This window comes from Octopus sinensis, unplaced genomic scaffold, assembly GCF_006345805.1.
Source record: "Octopus sinensis unplaced genomic scaffold, ASM634580v1 Contig17413, whole genome shotgun sequence".
In the NCBI taxonomy this organism is placed as follows: domain Eukaryota; kingdom Metazoa; phylum Mollusca; class Cephalopoda; order Octopoda; family Octopodidae; genus Octopus; species Octopus sinensis.
The window spans coordinates 5,001-25,198 of NW_021835042.1; the positions used below are offsets into that span (position 1 = coordinate 5,001).

A 20,198-nucleotide genomic window follows, 5' to 3' on the forward strand; every position below is an offset into this window, starting at 1 on the left:
CGATGTTGCTTTGTCCAACGTCACTTCGTCTACGTCTTTTTGTCTGATGATTTATTTGCCCAATGACTTTTTGGCCAATTTTAAATAAACTCTTTAGGAAACACGGTGAACATCAAAATCAAATAAGCATTGAGAATCTTATTGGTAGAATTTATTGTTTGACGGAAAAAAAATCGTTGGACAAAAAGACGTTGGATGAAAAAGATGTTTGACGAAGTGACATCAGATGCAAAGACATAGCACCAGTAGCTCATTGTGTTTGTATATGTGTGTGGTGTGTGTGTGTGTGTGCATAGAGATGAAATTTGTCTAAACATGCTAGTAGATATTTGCTGCTGATGATGTGCATGTACACAGAAATGAGGTGTCACTAGATGACAATGGCACTCTTCTTTTAATTTTGACACTATACCTTTAGGAGGAGTTACCTCAATCCTTTCTATATTAACCAAAATGACGTAGATTGACAAATTTATTTTTTAACCCTTCAGTGTTTAAACCGGCTATATCCGGCCCGAATATTCTACTCATTTCATGCTCAAACTGGCTAGAACCAGCATCTCACACCTACCCTGCAATGTCATTCTAAAAATAAACAATTACATATTTCAAATCTTGAAGCTACAAGATAATACCAGATTAATATTTTAAAATGTAAACGAATAAGGATTACTTTTGACATATCAATTTGAACACTAAAGGGTTAAACCAGTTGAAGACACACAAGATGTCAAAATATTGTTCACTAGATAACAGTGGCCCTCTTCTTTTAATTTTGACTCTATATCTTCAGGAGGAGTAACCTCAATCTTTTCTATATTATTATTATTATTATAATAATTATTCAGTAGTTTTATTTTTATAGCGTGCTTTCACTTCACTACCGAGCACAGCTCTGTGTGCCTTGGATATGTGCTGTGATTTGTTGTGATGCTCTTACTTTTACTGTATTGAAAGTGTTCTGCGTAGGATAAGTGCAGTGCCCAGTAGTGTAATTTTTTGTATGTTATATATATTTGTAAGTCCTGGTGTTTTTGTTATGTATTTGTCTGAATATTTTTTTATCATGCCTAATGCACCCACTATGATAGGAATTGTTCTGTTTTTAGATTCCACATTCTAGTTACCTCTATTTATAGGTCTTTGTATTATTATTATTATTATTATTATTATTATTATTATTATTCAGTAGTATATTTTTTATAGCGTGCTTTCACTTCACTACCGAGCGCAGCTCTGTGTGCCTTGGGTATGTGTTGTGATTTGTTGTGATGCTCTGATGGTTACTGTATGGAAAGTGTTCTGCGTAGGATGTGTGCAGTGCCTAGTAGTGCAATTTTCTGTATGTTATATGTGTTTGTAAGTCCTGGTGTTTTTGTTATGTATTTGTCTGAATATTTTTTTATCATGCCTAATGCACCTACTATGATAGGAATTGTTTCTGTTTTTAGATTCCACATTCTGGTTACCTCTATTACCAGGTCTTTGTATTTTGAAAGTTTCTCCATTTCTTTTAGAGACACGTTGTCATCTGCTGGTATTGATACATCAATTAGAAAGCATTTTTTTCCTTCATGATCTCTGACAACTATTATTATTATTATTATTATTATTTATTATTATTATTATTATTTATTATTATTATTTATTATTATTATTATTTATTATTATTATTATTTATTATTATTATTTATTATTATTTATTATTATTTATTATTATTATTATATTATTATTATTATTATTATTTATATATATTTATTATTATTATTATTATATATTAGTTATTATTATTTATTATTTATTATTATTATTTATTATATTATTATTATTTATTATTTATTATTATTATTATTATATTTATTTATTATTATTTATTATATATATTATTATTATATTATTATTATTTATTATTATTATTATTATTTATTATTATTATTTATTATTATTAATTATTATTATTTATTATTATTATTTATTATTATTATTATTATTATTATTATTTATTATTATTATTTATTATTATTACTTTTTATTATTATTATATTATTATTATTTATTATTATTATTTATTATTATTAATTATTATTATTATTGAATTTGTCTTTTTCAGCCATGGCTGGGCGGATCAGATGCGGGCTTTCCATTTTAAACATATCAAATGTGTATGCCCCACAGCGTGAGTTACCTTTCCTTTGATTTACTTTCATTAGCAGCAACACCGACAACAAGAATATTTCATTGCTTTTTGGCAGCTATGGAGATTCTGTGCTTCAAGAAATTTTCTCTATTGTTTCTCTTTTGAGGAGTGAATTTATTGATCTTCATAATCTTGTTTCAGTCCTTTAAACCTTCTGAATACATCACTGATTTCTGTTCATAGTTAAAGTTGTTTAAGGCAGCGTTTTTCAAAATGAAGGTCCCGACCCTTCAGTGGGTCATGAGATAAATAAAATGGGTTACTCTTTTACTCTTTTACTTGTTTCAGTCATTTGACTGTGGCCATGCTGGAGCACCGAATTTAGTCGAGCACATCAACCCCAGGACTTATTCTTTGTAAGTCTAGTTCTTATTCTATCGGTCTCTTTTGCTGAACTGAGGCTATAGTAGAAGACACTTGCTCAAAGTGCCACACAGTGGGACTGAACCCGGGACCATGTGGTTAGTAAGCAAGCTACTTACCACACAGCCACTCCTACGCCTAGACTATATATATATATACAATAAATACTAAAGTGACAGAGGATGTTAGTAAGCACCAGCATTGCTACAAATAAGGTCAAAACAACTCTTAGCCACATGAGAGCACTTTCGACTCTTATTTCTAGCAATGCCGGTGCTTCCTAGCACCCTCTGTTACTTTAGTGACTACTGTCCTTGTAGCCTATCAGTTCTAAATTGTGAATAGCCACCTTAATAATTTATTTATATATATATATATTACGGAGATGTACTTGCATAGCAAGTGATTTGATCTGAGATCGTGTGCTGAAACGAAAACAATTGAAGCGTGGAAGGTGTTTATAAGCCATTAAAGAAACACACAAAAGCCGTTCAATTCACTTCAACATTTAAGTTTAATTTGTCAAAATATTTTCGTCGCACAGAGGGCAAATACAGATGCAGCACAGATTTTGTCAGTGAGAAGGTCGCGGTCTTAAAGTGACGAAAATATTTTAACAAATTAAACTTAAATGTTGAAGTGAATTGAACGGCTTTTGTGTGTTTCTTAAATGGCTTACAAACACCTTCCACGCTGCAATTGTATATATATATATATATATAAACCTTATTCAGCATGGATTTTTGTCAGTGAACAGGTCGTGGTCTTAAAGCGACGAAAATATTTTGACAAATTAAACTTAAATGTTGAAGTGAATCGAAATGGCTTACAAACACCTTCCACGCTGCAATTATATACATATATATAAACCTTATTCAGCATGGATTTTTGTCAGTGAACAGGTCGCGGTCTTAAAGCGACGAAAATATTTTAACAAATTAAACTTAAATGTTGAAGTGAATCGAACGGCTTTTGTGTGTTTCTTAAATGGCTTATAAACACCTTCCACGCTGCAATTGTATATATATATATATATATATATATATATATATATATATATATAAACCTTATTCAGCACGGATTTTTGTCAGTGAACAGGTCGCGGTCTTAAAGCGACGAAAATATTTTGACAAATTAAACTTAAATGTTGAAGTGAAGTGAATCGAACGGCTTTTGTGTGTTTCTTAAATGGCTTACAAACACCTCCACGCTGCAATTGTGTATATATATATATAAACCTTATTCAGCATGGATTTTTGTCAGTGAACAGGTCGCGGTCTTAAAGCGACGAAAATATTTTGACAAATTAAACTTAAATGTTGAAGTGAATCGAACGGCTTTTGTGTGTTTCTTAAATGGCTTACAAACACCTTCCACGCTGCAATTGTTTATATATATTATATATATATATATCTGGAGGCGCAATGGTCTAGTGGTTAGGGCAGTGGACTCGCGGTCGTAGGATCGCGGTTTTGATTCCCAGACCGGGCGTTGTGAGTATTTATTGAGCGAAAACACCTAAAAGCTCCACGAGGCTCCGGTAGGTGGTGGTGATCCCTGCTGTACTCTTTCTTCTGTTGGCCTGCTCGCTTAGCCAGAGGGGTGGCATCATTCGAAGGCTAAAACAATGCGAACGCATTGTGACCAGCGATGTGTAACAACATCTGATGGTCTGGTCAGTCACGTGATCACGTGATATATATATATATTTTCATACACACACATATACACACACATGCAAGCTGTTTTCATTTTCCGTCTGCCACGTCCACTCTGCCAAGGTTTGGGTCAGCTTAGGTCTGTAAGTAGAAGACATGTGTCCAAGGTGCTGTGCTGCAGTAGGATTGAACCAGAGACGATGTGGTTGGGAAGCAAACCTCTTGACCTCACAGCAACCTTATTTCTCATTAGCATTTTATCTAATCGTTATCTTTCCTTTTGTCTTTCAGACCCATACAACCTGTATCACTAAACGGTGGTATGAGGATGACCTCTTGGTAAGCATCTTCTATTTTTTCTTACTGGGGTCAGTCATTGGACTGTGGCCATGCTGGGGCACCACCTTGAAGCACTGGTACTTTTTTTTTTTTTTTTTGTCAAGTCCGGTACTTATTCCATCGGTCTCTTTTACTAAGTTACAGGGACATAAACACACCAACACCAGTTGTGATGGAGGGCAAACACACATATCTATACTTATACGATGGGTTTCTTTCAGTTTCTGTTCAACAAATTCTGTGGTAATGAGCAGAATATTTGCTGTAACCCATCTGTTATACCAAGACAAAACAATGGACATGATAACACTTCCAATCAGTTAAGATCAAAAGCCATGAGAGCCACTGCCTGGTACTGCATCAGGGCATTTTTTATTATTATTATAATTATTATTATTATTATTATTATATTATTATTATTATTATCGTTATTATTATTATTATTATATTATTATTATTATTATTATTATTATTGAGTGAGAGAGCAGTTCATGCCATCAAAGTGACACTGGGGTAAAATATACGAAGCCCAATATACCCATCATGACTACCCGTCTGATAAAGGTACACCAGGCACATGCATCACAACCATATGTGCGCGGACTGGTGATCTCATATTAAGATAAACAGCACATGACCTTGCAGGTGGGGCCCAGTTAGAATTTTCTTCAGGTTGAGTAGCCCATCCCGCTCAAACGGTCCCTGAATAAGGGTTGTTTAAGGATGTTGAAAGAACCACCATGTTTCCAGAGGTGAACTATTCAAACCCCAAGAATCCCTCTCAACACATGGCTATGATGCTCCCCACTACTTCTGCTCGTGATCAGAGATGCACATATCATCAGCCACTAAGGGACATGCTCAATGGTTAAGGTCAAACAACTGACAAGCAAATCTGTGGTATTGAGCAGAATATTTGCTGTAGCCCATATATTATTATTATTATTATTATAATTATTATTATTATAATTATTATTATTGTTATTATTATTATATTATTATTGTTATTATTATTATTTTTATATTATTATATTATTATTATTATTATTTTATTATTATTATAATATTATTTTTATATTATATTATTATTATTATTATTATTATATTATTATTATTATTATTGTTATCACTCTTGATATATTTAATAGTATTTTTTGTGTCTTTCTTTTTATCTTTTTTCCTTGTTTTTTCTTTTAGGTTCGACATTCTTGGTTTGGGACCTGAGTGTCCAGAAGATGAATCTGGAATAAAATCGGCATCATTGAAATGTAAGTCACTCAACAGTCGCACCTCCTCCATGTCCATCAGTATAAACACGTCTATGTGGTGACGGTGGTGGTGGTCTTAGTAGGGGATGCAGATATATAACGCCAGCCTCTATCCATAGTTACTGTGATGATGGTAGTTGTTATAGCGTAGGAATGAATAAGGATATTGGGATCTTTTCCGTTTGAACTCTCTCTTTACTTGTTTCAGTCATTTGACTGCCGCCCATGCTGGAGCACCGCCTTTAGTCGAGCAAATCGACCCCCAGGACTTATTCTTTGTAAGCCCAGTACTTATTCTATCGGTCTCTTTTGCCGAACCGCTAAGTGACGGGGACGTAAACACACCAGCATCGGTTGTCAAGCAATGCTAAGGGTACAAACACATACATACATATACATATATATACGACAGGCTTCTTTCAGTTTCCGTCTACCAAATCCACTCACAAGGCATTGGTCGGCCCGGGGCTATAACAGAAGACACTTGCCCAAGATGCCACGCAGTGGGACTGAACCCGGAACCATGTAGTTAGTAAGCAAGCTACTTACCACACAGCCACTCCTGCGCCTGCTAGAATGTGTTTATAAAACATCTTTTTCTCTTGGCTTTATTTAGAAAATACTATAGTTTGTAAGATATTTGTTGTTTTTTTTCTTCAATTTCTGCAATTTCAACCAATCAGTGACGTCTATTGAGTTAAAAAGCATTCTGTGTCGTATGAATATGTCCCTTGTTTAAGAAACAGATTGGGTTTATTTATATTTGTGAAGAAAAAAAAGATACCCTTCCCCCCACCTCTAACCCTAACCCTAAAACAGATTGAAATGCAATAGATCGATACTAGGGTCATAATTATGGGTGACAATTTCATATGACACCACTAGAAAAAACTGTCGTTCAAACCGAAAAGATCCGGATATTGTACTCAGATAATGTTTTTATTAACGAATGGAAAACATTGCAATAATTCCAAAACGAAATGTAAAATGGTAAATTAATTAAAGTTGTCCATGATGTAGACCAGTGGTTCTCAGCCACTTTTTTTTCGTTATGGATCCCTTTGATTGCTATAAAGCAGGGGTTCTCAACCGCTTTTTATTTATGGACCCCTTCATTTAATATTTTATTCTGGTGAACCCCACTAGCCATTTGATGTTTAAAACCTAGTTTCATAGAAACCCCTTTCAAAATTTTTATTTTGTTTTTCACACTTTAGCTTCTGTAGGTTGAACTATGTAAAATGTCAGAGAAAGAAACCTCGTTGTTTCTTGCAATACATACATCTAAAGCAGGGGTTCTTAACCATTTCCTATCTATGAACATGAACATGAACATCGAAATAAATATCAATGGAAATAGTAGTTGTGATACCTGTGCCGATGGCACATAAAAAGCACCATCCGAACGTGGTCGTTACCAGCGCCGCCTTGACTGGCTCCTGTGCCGGTAGCACATAAAAAGCACCATCCGAACGTGGCCGTTACCAGCCTCGACTGGCTCCTGTGCCGGTGGCACATAAAAAGCACCATCCAAACGTGGCCGATGCCAGCGCCACCCCTACTGGCTTCTGTGCCGGTGGCACATAAAATGCACCATCCGAACGTGGCCTTGGTTGGCTCCCGTGCTGGTGGCATGTTAAAAGCCCCAACCGATAGTGGCCGATGCCGGACCCCCCTGGCACCTGTGCAGGTGGCACGTAAAAAGCACCCATTACACTTGCGGAGTGGTTGGCGTTAGGAAGGGCATCCAGCTGTAGAAACTCTGCCAGATCAGACTGGAGCCTGATGCAGCCTCCTGGCTTCCCAGACCCCGGTCGAACCGTCCAACCCATGCTAGCATGGAAAGCGGACGTTAAACAATGATGATGATGATGATGAACCCTTTTGATTGCTTTTTATATTATGGTGGATCCTGATAACCATTTGATGTTTAAAAACTAGTTTCATAGAAACCCCTTTCAAAATTCCTATTAACTTCTGTAGGTTGAACTACATATAGCGTTAGTGAAAGAAACCCAGCTGTTTCTTGCAATACGTACCAATACATACATCTAAAGCAGGGGTTCTCAACTATTTCTTATTTATGCCGGTGGCACGTAAAAAGCACCATCCAACCATGGCCGTTTGCTAGCCCCGTCTGGCACGTAAAAAGCACCCACTACACTCACGGAGTGGTTGGCATTAGGAAGGGCATCCAGCCGTAGAAACATTGCCAGATCAGACTGGGCCTGGTGCAGCCTCCTGGCTTCCCAGACCCCAGATGAACCGTCCAACCCATGCTAGCATGGAAAGCGGATGCTAAATGATGTTGAACCCCTTTGATTGCTATTTTATTGTGGTGGATCCTTGATGTAATTGACTTAAACCCTTTGTCTGTCCTTGTTTGTTCCCTCTATGTTTTAGCCCCTGTGGGCAATAAAAATATATATATATATGTATATACTCTTTTACATGTTTCAGTCATTTGACTGCGGTCATGCTGGAGCACCGCCTTTAGTCGAGCAAATCGACCCCGGGACTTATTCTTTGTAAGCCCAGTACTTATTCTATCGGTCTCTTTTGCCGAACCGCTAAGTGACAGGGACGTAAACACGCCAGCATCGGTTGTCAAGCAATGCTAAGGGTACAAACACAGACACACAAACACATACACATACATACATACATATACATATATATACGACAGGCTTCTTTCAGTTTCTGTCTACCAAATCCACTCACAAGGCATTGGTCGGCCTGGGGCTATAGCAGAAGACACTTGCCCAAGATGCCACGCAGTGGGACTGAACCCGGAACCATGTGGTTTGTTAGCAAGCTACTTACCACACAGCCACTCCTGCGCCTATATATAATGTATTTATGTATACAAAATGTATGTATGCAAAGTGGTTGGCATTAGGAAGGGCATCCAGCTGTAGAAACTATGTCACAACAGACAGTTGGAGTTTGGTCAGCTCCTGTCAAACCATGTAACCTGTGCCAGCATGGAAAATGGACATTAAAGATGATGATGGGTTTGACTGAGGACTGGCAAGCCGGGAGGTTGTGCCAGACTCCAATATGATTTGGCAAGGTTTCTACAGCTGGATGCCCTTCCTAGTGCCAGTCAGGTGGCACTGGCATTGGTCACACTTGAACGGTGCTTTTTACGTTCCACTGGCACAGGTGCCAGTCAGGCGGCACTGGCATTAGTGACACTCAGACTGCTTTTTATGTGGCACAGGCGCCAGTCAGGTGGCACTGGTCTCAGCCACACTCAAATGGTGCTTTTTACGTTCCACTGGCACAGGTGCCAGTCAGGCGGCACTGGCATTGGTCACACTGGAAACAGTGCTTTTTACGTTCCAGTGGCACAGGTGCCAGTCAGGCGGCACTGGCATTAGTGACACTCAGACTGCTTTTTATGTGGCACAGGCGCCAGTCAGATGGCACTGGTCTCAGCCACACTCAAATGGTGTTTTTTACGTTCCACTGGCACAGGTGCCAGTCAGGCGGCACTGGCATTAGTGACACTCAGACTGCTTTTTATGTGGCACAGGTGCCAGTCAGGTGGCACTGGTATCAGCCACACTCAAATGGTGTTTTTTACGAATCTGCCTAATATTAAATAAAAGTCTACATACACTCATATTTTGAGTTCTAATTTTCCTGTTTGTAGTGAATAAAACAGGTGTCAAAGGGGTCCACAGGTAAAAAATAGTTGAGAACCCACTGATCAAGATGTTACAGTTGTTTCTAACAGGCCAAAGAGAGACAACTCTTATCCCCCCTGCCATTTCCATCCAAGCTCCCCCCCCCACTAGTCTTTCCTGCTTTTTCTCACAGATCGTTCGCATTTATTCAATCTATCTATCTATCATTCAATCTACCTACCTGTCTGTCTATCTATCTATCTATCTGTCTATCTATCAGAGAGTTGTTTATTTGCAAAAAAAAAATAAAAAAAGAAATATAACATGTGACGTCATTGACCGAGGTTACCGTGGTCTTTTCCGTAGGCTTTTCTTTCCACTGGTAAACCTCACCTGTCCTCCCCTTTACACTTCATATTGACATTTCTGTGATAACGATCCCTATTGATCCAATGTTTTTCCTCCCCCCCCCTTTTTTTTAAAAATTTTATTTTATCCACCCCTTTTTTTGTCCTCTTTCTTTCCATTTACGATCCCTTTTGATCGAAAACCAAACCCCCTTCTTTTACCCCCAAAAGAAAAGCTCTACCTTGTAATTTTGTCCTGTCTGTGTGCAGCCCTGTGTGGCTAATAAAGAAACATATCTGTCTATCTATCATTCAATCTATCTATCTACCTGTCTGTCTATCTACCTACCTGTCTATCTGTCCATCATTCAATATATCTGCCTGTCTATTGATGAGTCTATCTTACCATACCAGTCCGTCAGTCCACCTGCCCACCTATCCCTTTACCCACCTACCTGTCTTATTTATCTTACCTGTCTGTCCATACAGACACCTTTACACCTATTCCCCTTCACCCACCTACCTATCCTGTCTTACCTGTCTTTCTTTGATTCCAGTGAAGGACCTAATTGACAAAGAAGAATCAAATGGTATACCCAGCAACAAAGTCATAATCGGAGGATTTTCGCAAGGAGGGGCTGTAGCCCTTTACACAGCATTTACATTGACAAAACCCCTTGCTGGTGTCTTGGCCCTTAGTTCTTGGCTTCCGCTTAATAAACAGTTCCCAGAGGTAAGTAGGGGTTCTTGTAAAAAAAAAATGTGTTCTGTTGTTTTATTTTATTTTTTGCGATTTGATGGCTGTGTGATAAGTAGCTTGCTTCCCGACCACATGGCTCCGAGTTCAGTCCCACTGCATGGCCACCTTCAGCAAATGTCTTCTATAGCCTCAGGCTGACTAAGGCCTTGTGAGTAGATTTGGTAGGTAGAAACTGAAAGAAGCCCTTTTATTCTCTTTCTGTTTAATTTTCGTGTTCCTTTCTGATGAAGAGCATAGGCTCGAAACATAAAAGACTTTTTTCCATTTTCCCTAGTGTGAGTTCAAATTCCGCCGAGGTCGACTTTACCTTTCATCCTTTTGGGGTCGATAAATTAAGTACCAGTTACGCACTTGGATCAATGTAATCGACTTAATCCCTTTGTCTGTCCTTGTTTGTCCCCTCTGTGTTTAGCCCCTTGTGGGTAATAAAGAAATAGATATTTTGCCTGCCTTTATGTTCTGAGTTCAAATTCCGCCGAGGCCGACTTTGCCTTTCATCCTATCGGGGTCGATAAAATAAGTACCAGTTACGCACTGGGGTCGATGTAATCGACTTAATCCGTTTATCTGTCCTTGTTTGTCCCCTCTGTGTTTAGCCCCTTGTGGGTAATAAAGAAATAGATATTTTGCCTGCCTTTATGTTCTGAGTTCAAATTCCGCCGAGGTCGACTTTGCCTTTCATCCTATCGGGGTCGATAAAATAAGTACCAGTTACGCACTGGGGTCGATGTAATCGACTTAATCCGTTTGTCTGTCCTTGTTTGTCCTCTCTGTGTTTAGCCCCTTGTGGGTAATAAAGAAATATGATGTTGATGCTATATTTTCTTGTTGTATTTCAGGTAGTGGTAGGCAATAAGAACACTCCATTGTTTCTGTGTCACGGTACAGCAGACCCCCTGGTTCCATGCCATTGGGGTCATCTTACTTACCAACTGATCAAGTCCTTTGATCCAAATGCAAAATTCAAGACATACGAAGGAATGCCGCATTCTTCATGTAAAAGGGTAAGTGAAGGGGTCAAACCCCCGCCTCCTCGTTGCTAATTTCTGTTTGAATTGATTGATAAATTGAATCGTTTCCATTTGTCTTCTTTGCTCACTGAATCGTTTCCATTTGTCTTCTTTGCTCACTAGTCCTAGAAGGGACCATAGGAAGAGAGACATCAGGCACCTCCTTTCATAGGGTTATGAATTATTTTAATTCCTGTTGGATCTTGCTTCTCTGGCCCTGACAGTTTTTTTTCCAAACTAGCTGCAATTATTTTCTCTACATCCATCCCCAGCATTGAGCAAATAGTTTAGCTAAACTTAAAGAGTGCATTCAGTTAGCAGTGCAGGAGATAACTCCTGAAATACTTCGAAATGTGTTTTGCAACGCTAAAAATAGAGCTGAAATATGAAGGGTTCCCATCCATCTATCCGCTCAGTCGAAGTCGACTCTCGGTCACTCGTTGGATCAGTGTCCCCCAGTCAGTTCTATCCTGGGCCGCTTCTTTCAGATTGGCTATGTCCATTCTGGTATCACTCTTGATGGTGTCAAGCCAGCGGGTTCTTGGTCGGCCTCTTCCTCTCTTGCCACTGACCATGTTAAAAATTTTCAATAAAGTTTTGGCATAAAATTTATTGGTTTGTCCGGAAAGTTCATGCCAATTTATAGTAGCTTACCTTTCGACTTATTTTAGAACATGGTTGAGTCCATAAAATAGGATTTGACTACACCTCCATTTAGAGCACAGTTTAAGCTAGCTCTGCTTTTCTCTCAAGATATTGGGTTGTCTGGAAAGTTTGTGCCGATTTATAGTAGCTTATCTTTCGACTTATTTTAGAACATGGTTGAGTCCATAAAATAGGATTTGACTACACCTCCATTTAGAGCACAGTTTAAGCTAGCTCTGCTTTTCTCTCAAGATATTGGGTTGTCTGGAAAGTTAAGTTTGTGCCGATTTATAGTAGCTTATCTTTCGACTTATTTTAGAACATGGTTGAGTTCATAAAATAGGATTTGACTACACCTCCATTTAGAGCACAGTTTAAGCTAGCTCTGCTTTTCTCTCAAGATATTGGGTTGTCTGGAAAGTTTGTGCCGATTTATAGTAGCTTATCTTTCGACTTATTTTAGAACATGGTTGAGTTCATAAAATAGGATTTGACTACACCTCCATTTAGAGCACAGTTTAAGCTAGCTCTGCTTTTCTCTCAAGATATTGGGTTGTCTGGAAAGTTTGTGCCGATTTATAGTATCTTATCTTTCGACTTATTTTAGAACATGGTTGAGTTCATAAAATAGGATTTGACTACACCTCCATTTAGAGCACAGTTTAAGATAGCTCTGCTTTTCTCTCAAGATATTGGGTTGTCTGGAAAGTTTGTGCCGATTTATAGTAGCTTATCTTTCGACTTATTTTAGAACATGGTTGAGTCCATAAAATAGGATTTGACTACACCTCCATTTTGAGCACAGTTTAAGCTAGCTCTGCTTTCCTCTCAAGATATTGGGTTGTCTGGAAAGTTTGTGCCGATTTATAGTAGCTTATCTTTCGACTTATTTTAGAACATGGTTGAGTCCATAAAATAGGATTTGACTACACCTCCATTTAGAGCACAGTTTAAGCTAGCTCTGCTTTCCTCTCAAGATATTGGGTTGTCTGGAAAGTTTGTGCCGATTTATAGTAGCTTATCTTTCGATTTATTTTAGAACATGGTTGAGTCCATAAAATAGGATTTGACTACACCTCCATTTAGAGCACAGTTTAAGCTAGCTCTGCTTTTCTCTCAAGATATTGGGTTGTCTGGAAAGTTTGTGCTGATTTATAGTATCTTACCTTTTGACTTATCTTAGAACATGGTTGAGTCCATAAAAAAGGATTTGACTACACTTCCATTTAGAGCACAGTTTAAGCTATCTTTTCGTGGAAGAAGATTAATGTTCCTATAACCTGTATTAATTCTGTAACCCTTTAAAATGGAAGATAAGAAAGTTCATTTTCAGCACTTGATGCTTTGGGAACCAAACAAATATTGCTGAAGCTCGGCTGGGATGTGTTACCCCACCCTCCATATTCACCAGATATTGCTCCTTCAGATTTCCACTTATCCAGGTCTCTGCAGAATAGTCTTAATGGTAGAAATTTCAATTCCTTGCATGGCGTAAAAAGATACCTTGATGAATTCTTTGCCATGAAACCACCTCAAATCTGGGAAGAGGGTATTTTCAAGTTAAAGGAAAGACGGAGATGCATTGTGCAACAAAATGGTTCATATTTCGTTGATTAAAAATGTAATTTATTGACCTTTTTCTTTCCTTTAAAAATTGGCACAAACTTTCCGGACAACCCAATATAAATGTATTTTTTTTGGTATGAAAATCTTTATATATAAAATTGAAGTTGTGTGTGTGAGATTCTGTCTCCTCCGATTTAGATTCTAACTACTCCACATTTTTCGGTGCAGTTTAACCAAGCGGCGGGTATTATAGTCGTCATTCATATCGAGCCCTCCTGGTATTAGCGCGCTATCTACAATGAGTCTATGATTTAAAAAAAAATTTACCATCATTTTTCCGCATTTTTAATGATTTTTGCTTGGGTTATATAAGGGAAGTAACTCTCTAAAAATGGTTATATAGTTATTTCCCTTACAAACCCGAGCAACGCCGGGCAATACTGCTAGTTAATTAATAAACATAAAATCTTTTTTTAAAATTTGCCTGATTTTAGTAAATTCTTGGATACACTGTATATATTTTTCATTTTGATTTCATTTTTTTTTTTTGTCTGCCAGGAAATGGATGATGTGAAGAAGTATATTATGGAAACGCTGGGGCTGGAACCCTGAACCTGTAGGACACTGGAATGGATGTTTTTTTGTTTTTTTTTTTTTTGTTGTTACTAAGAAAACAAAAGTGGAAAAAAAAAACCCCAAGAAAACATCCAATGATTTTTTTTAAGAAAAAAAAAAACATTTTTTATGTTGATATTTTTTTTTTTTCGTTTTTAAAATGGAAAACACAAAAAGTACTCAGACCTTTTTTTTTTTTTTTTTGTTAAATTTTGACTTTTTTTTTTCGGACGGTTGGGGACTTTTATGATGATGATGATGAGGAGGAGGAGGAGGAGAAACCGGACGTTTGATATTAATAATATTAATAATAATAATAATAATAATTATAATAATCATCATAATAATGTTGTTGACATTACATATGTTTACCTACGTATAAATATTAGATGCATGTATATATATATATATATATATATATATATATGCACATATATGTATATATATATATATGCACATGTATATATATATATATATGCACATATATATATATATATATGCACATTATATATATATATATGTATATATATATATGCACATATATATATATATATATGCACATATATATATATATATATATATATATATGTGCGCATATATATGTATATATACATATGCATATATAGATATAAATATATATATATATGCATAGATAGATATATATATACACACATATATGCGCATATATATGTATATATACACATGCATATATAAATATATATTTGTCATAAGTGCAATACACCGCAAACAACCCAAGCACTTAAATATTAGAAAAGACACCGTTTTTTTTTGTGTGGGGCTAGGGGTTGGTGGGGATGTATGTGTGTGTGTGTATATATATATATATATATATATATATATATATACACACACACACACACACACACACACACATGAACATACATTTTATATTCATATATGCATGTATGCATATATATGTTTATATTTATGTATATATATACATATATATATATAGTTAATGTATAAGTAATAAAATATTAATTTCTGTTTGCCACGAGGACAATAACACAAAACATTGGCAAATTAATAGTTTGTAAGTAATGTGCATTTATATATATATATGCATGTGTGTGTATATATATTTATATGCATATGTTTATATATGTGTATATATATGTATACATGTATATATGCATATATATGTATACATATATGTATATATGTCTTTATATATGCATATATGTGTATATATATACATGCATATATGTCTATATATATATGCATATATGTCTTTATGTATATATATGTACACACACATGCATCTATGTCTATATATGCATATTTATGTATATATACATACATGCATATATGTCTATATATATGCATATATGTCTATATATGTGTATGTATATATATATATACACACACACACATACACACATGCATTATATATATATATATGCATATGTGTGTATTTGTGCGTATGTGGTTGTGCATGTATATATATGTATATACATATATATATATATAATATATTTGGTTTTACACTTTGATTCACATGTGCATTACTTGAAGTTTCACAGATGCTGTTAAGACAAAAAAAAAAAAATTCACACCTGACGATGTTTTGGACTGGCATCAAATAATCTAATTAAAGGATAATTAGAGTCTTTTCTTAATTATTTTTTTTTAAAGTTTGTGAATGTCTTAGAAATGCAAAATACAGGTCAGACATGAATACAGGTATTTGACTTCCATGAGGTGTGTTGTTTGTTTTTCAGTGTGCGTGCCAAACTTAGGGGTACTACAATTCTGTATATGTGAGATGAGGAATTTGTATAGTGTATATGTTCATATTAGTCAGACTGGTATTTTTACCTTGATTGTTGCTTTAACTACGTTTTGGCTGTTGTAAGCTCCAGCCTTATACAGGTGTCTTCATTTCATCATCATCATTGTTTAATGTCCACTTTCCATGCTGGTATGGGTCGGATGGTTTGACTCAGGACAGGTAAGCCAGAAGGCTGCACCAGACTCCAATCCGATCTGGCCGTTTTTCTACTGCTTGATGCCCTTTCTATATTATTATTATTGTTCGACCGTGGTCGAGACAATGGAATTTACTATGTTATGCCAGACTTCACGGGCCATCATAGCATTACGGAGGTCCTGTTGCTGGATGCCTGTATCCCTGGAGATTACATCAGGGTAGGAGAGTGTGTGCCCTCTGGTATCGCGAGCAGATGGCTTCCAGAGGAGAAGAGTAGAAATTACCTCATTTTCAGCTCTACAACAATGTCCAGCAAACTGGACTCTCCTACCTTTCACAAGAGATGATATGTATGTATGTATATATATATATATATATATCATCGTCATCATCATTGTTCGACCGTGGTCGTAACAATATAATTTACTATGTTATGCCAGACTTCACGGTCCGTCATAGCATTACAGAAGTCCTGTTGCTGGATGCCTGTATCCCTGGAGATTACATCAGGGTAGGAGAGCGTGCGCCCTCTGGTATCGCGAGCAGATGGCTTCCAGAGGAGAAGAGTAGAAATTACCTCATTTTCAGCTCTACAACAATGTCCAATGTCCTTTCTAACACCAACCACTCCAAGAATGTAGTGAGTGCTTTTTATGTGCCACTGGCATGGGATCAGTCAGGCGGCACTGGCAACAACCACGCTTGAATTGTGCTTTTTACGTGCCACCAGCATGGGACCACCAGTCAAGCGGCACTGGCATTGACCCCGCTTGTATGGTGCTTTTTACGTGCCACCAGCATGGGACCAGTCAGGTGGCACTGGCAACAACCACTGTCGAATGGTGCTTTTTACGTGCCACCGGCATCAGACCAGTCAGGCAGTACTGGCATTGACCCCGCTTGTATGGTGCTTTTTACGTACCTCCAACATGGGAGCCAGTCAGGCAGCACTGGCATTGACCACGCTTGTATGGTGCTTTTTACGTACCTCCAACATGGGAGCCAGTCTGGTGGGACTGGCATTGACCACGCTTGTATGGTGCTTTTTACGTACCTCCAACATGGGAGCCAGTCAGGCAGCACTGGCATTGACCCCGCTTGTATGGTGCTTTTTACGTACCTCCAACATGGGAGCCGGTCTGGTGGCACTGGCATTGACCCCGCTTGTATGGTGCTTTTTACGTACCTCCAACATGGGAGCTGGTCTCGTGGGACTGGCATTGACCTCGCTTGTATGGTGCTTTTTACGTGCCACCAGCATGGGACCAGTCAGGTGGCACTGGCAACAACCACTGTCGAATGGTGCTTTTTACGTGCCACCGGCATCAGACCAGTCAGGCAGTACTGGCATTGACCCCGCTTGTATGGTGCTTTTTACGTACCTCCAACGTGGGAGCCAGTCTGGTGGGACTGGCATCGACCACGCGTGAATGGTGCTTTTTAAGTGCCACCAGCTGTTGTATCAGAATTTTCATCTACGGAGGTACTCTGCTTTCATTCTGAGTTTTAATCCCAAGCAAGAAGCACTTGCACAAACTCACACGATTCAACTGAAGCGAAAAACATTACAAAGGACATCGTATAAAGGGTTAGGTTTGGATTCCAATAGATAAAATCAACTGAAGCAAGAGAAAAATGTCATGAAACACAAAGAAACTACAAGAGAGACTAGCTCACAACTGAAGCGAAAAATGTCACGAAATACAAAGAACAGAATGAGAAATATGTACCCGCTTATGGATCGAATAAAAGGTTAGGTTTGAAATTCCAATATAACAACCAAGTTCAACTGAGGACACCTGAGGAAGGCTGGAGCACACACCAGCCGAAACATAGTGAAAGTAACAATCAAGATGAGGACACCAGTTCAACTAATAAAAGCTCTATCTGCAACGATTTCATCTCAATCGAAGGAGAGGAGCTTTCTCCGTCCGGGTTGCGAATACGTGGAATAAGCTGCCGGACGAGATAGTGAATATGCCAACGACCGCTCGGTTCAAAGTCTCTCTTGACCGGAAATGGCCTGAACTCTTTGTATGAACACCCTCCCTGTACATAACTCCATGTCCCCCTACATGGCCTTATTAAATTAAATAAACTGCATACAGAATATAAGGAGTGCTCCGTCAGTTGCGACGATGGGGGTCTCAGCTGATACGATCAACGGAACAGCTTGCTCGTGAAATTAATGTGTAAGTGGCTGAGCACTCCACAAACATGTGTACCCTTAACGTAGTTCTCGGGGAGATTCAGTGTGAGAAGGCCGGGCCTTTGAAATACAGGTACTACTTATTTTTGCCAGCTGAGTGGACTGGAGCAATGTGAAAAATAAAGTGTCTTGCTCAAGGACATCACGCGCTGCCGGGAATTGAACTCACAACCCTACGATCATGAGCCGAATGCCCCTAACCATTAAGCCACGTGCCTTCACTATACAGAATATAAATTCATCTCACCTCACAAATATAAACTTCCATGTGAAATGCAGTAAGATTTGGGATAATAGTGAGGATGTTAGAAGGTTGATACTAAATCATCACCGTTTAACGTCCGCTTTCCATGCTAGCATGGGTTGGACGATTTGACTGAGGTCTGGTGAACCAGATGGCTGCACCAGGCTCCAATCTGATCTGGCAGAGTTTCTACAGCTGGATGTCCTTCCTAACGCCAACCACTCCAAGAGTGTAGTGGGTGCATTTTCTGGCAGGTAAATTGAATTTTTCAGACCAAAATTTACAGCCAGAAAGGGCAGGTCAACTTATACACCAAGATGACCTTTGGGGGAATAAAAAATTCCATGTGAAATGCAGAAGTATTTGGAAAGATGGTGACAGTGTTTCAATGTTTACATGATATACTGTGTTGATTTCAGTTGCAGCGTGGAAGGTGTTTGTAAGCCATTTAAGAAACACAAAAGCCGTTCGATTCACTTCAACATTTAAGTTTAATTTGTCAAAATATTTTTGTCGCTTTAAGACCGCGACCTGTTCACTGACAAAAATCCATGCTGAATAAGGTTTATATATATATATATATATATATATACAATTGCAGCGTGGAAGGTGTTTATAAGCCATTTAAGAAACACACAAAAGCTGTTCGATTCACTTCAACATTTAAGTTTAATTTGTCAAAATATTTTTGTCGCTTTAAGACGGCGACCTGTTCACTGACAAAAATCCATGCTGAATAAGGTTTATATATATATATATATATATAATTGCAGCGTGGAAGGTGTTTATAAGCCATTTAAGAAACACACAAAAGCCGTTCGATTCACTTCAACATTTAAGTTTAATTTGTCAAAATATTTTTGTCGCTTTAAGACCGCGACCTGTTCACTGACAAAAATCCATGCTGAATAAGGTTTATATATATATATATATATATATATATATATATATATGCAATTGCAGCGTGGAAGGTGTTTGTAAGCCATTAAGAAACACAAAAGCCCTTCGATTCACTTCAACATTTAAGTTTAATTTGTCAAAATATTTTCATCGCTTTAAGACCACGACCTGTTCACTGACAAAAATCCGTGCTGCATGTTGATTTGTATGCCAAAATACATGATAGATAGACTGAGAGACAGATAAATAGATTGATACTGGATTTTCTGGTTTACAAATTGGAATTTTTCAAACCAAAATCTACAACCAACAAAAAGTAAGTCGACTTATACACCAAGGTGACTTTGGAGGACCAAAAATTCCAAGTGAAATGCAGCAGAATTTGAAAATATAGTAATGATGTTCGAATGTTTACACTATAAATTATGTTGGTTTGCATGCTGAGAAATAAGGTGGAGAGACAGACGGAAAGATGGAGAGACAGACGGAAAGA

General features: G+C 37.5%; 1 protein-coding gene across 1 annotated transcript; it reads left to right on the forward strand.

The window, feature by feature from the left end:
- Window positions 1-2,085: 2,085 nt before the first annotated feature.
- LOC115231105 (acyl-protein thioesterase 1) lies at window positions 2,086-14,485 on the forward strand (the record flags this gene model as incomplete). Its single annotated transcript, XM_029801189.2, has 6 exons — window positions 2,086-2,177; window positions 4,511-4,558; window positions 5,756-5,826; window positions 10,363-10,538; window positions 11,405-11,569; window positions 14,345-14,485. Coding segments are annotated over 6 exons (606 nt in total), but the record flags the coding sequence as incomplete, so codon positions are not given.
- Between the last annotated feature and the right edge of the window lie 5,713 nt (window positions 14,486-20,198).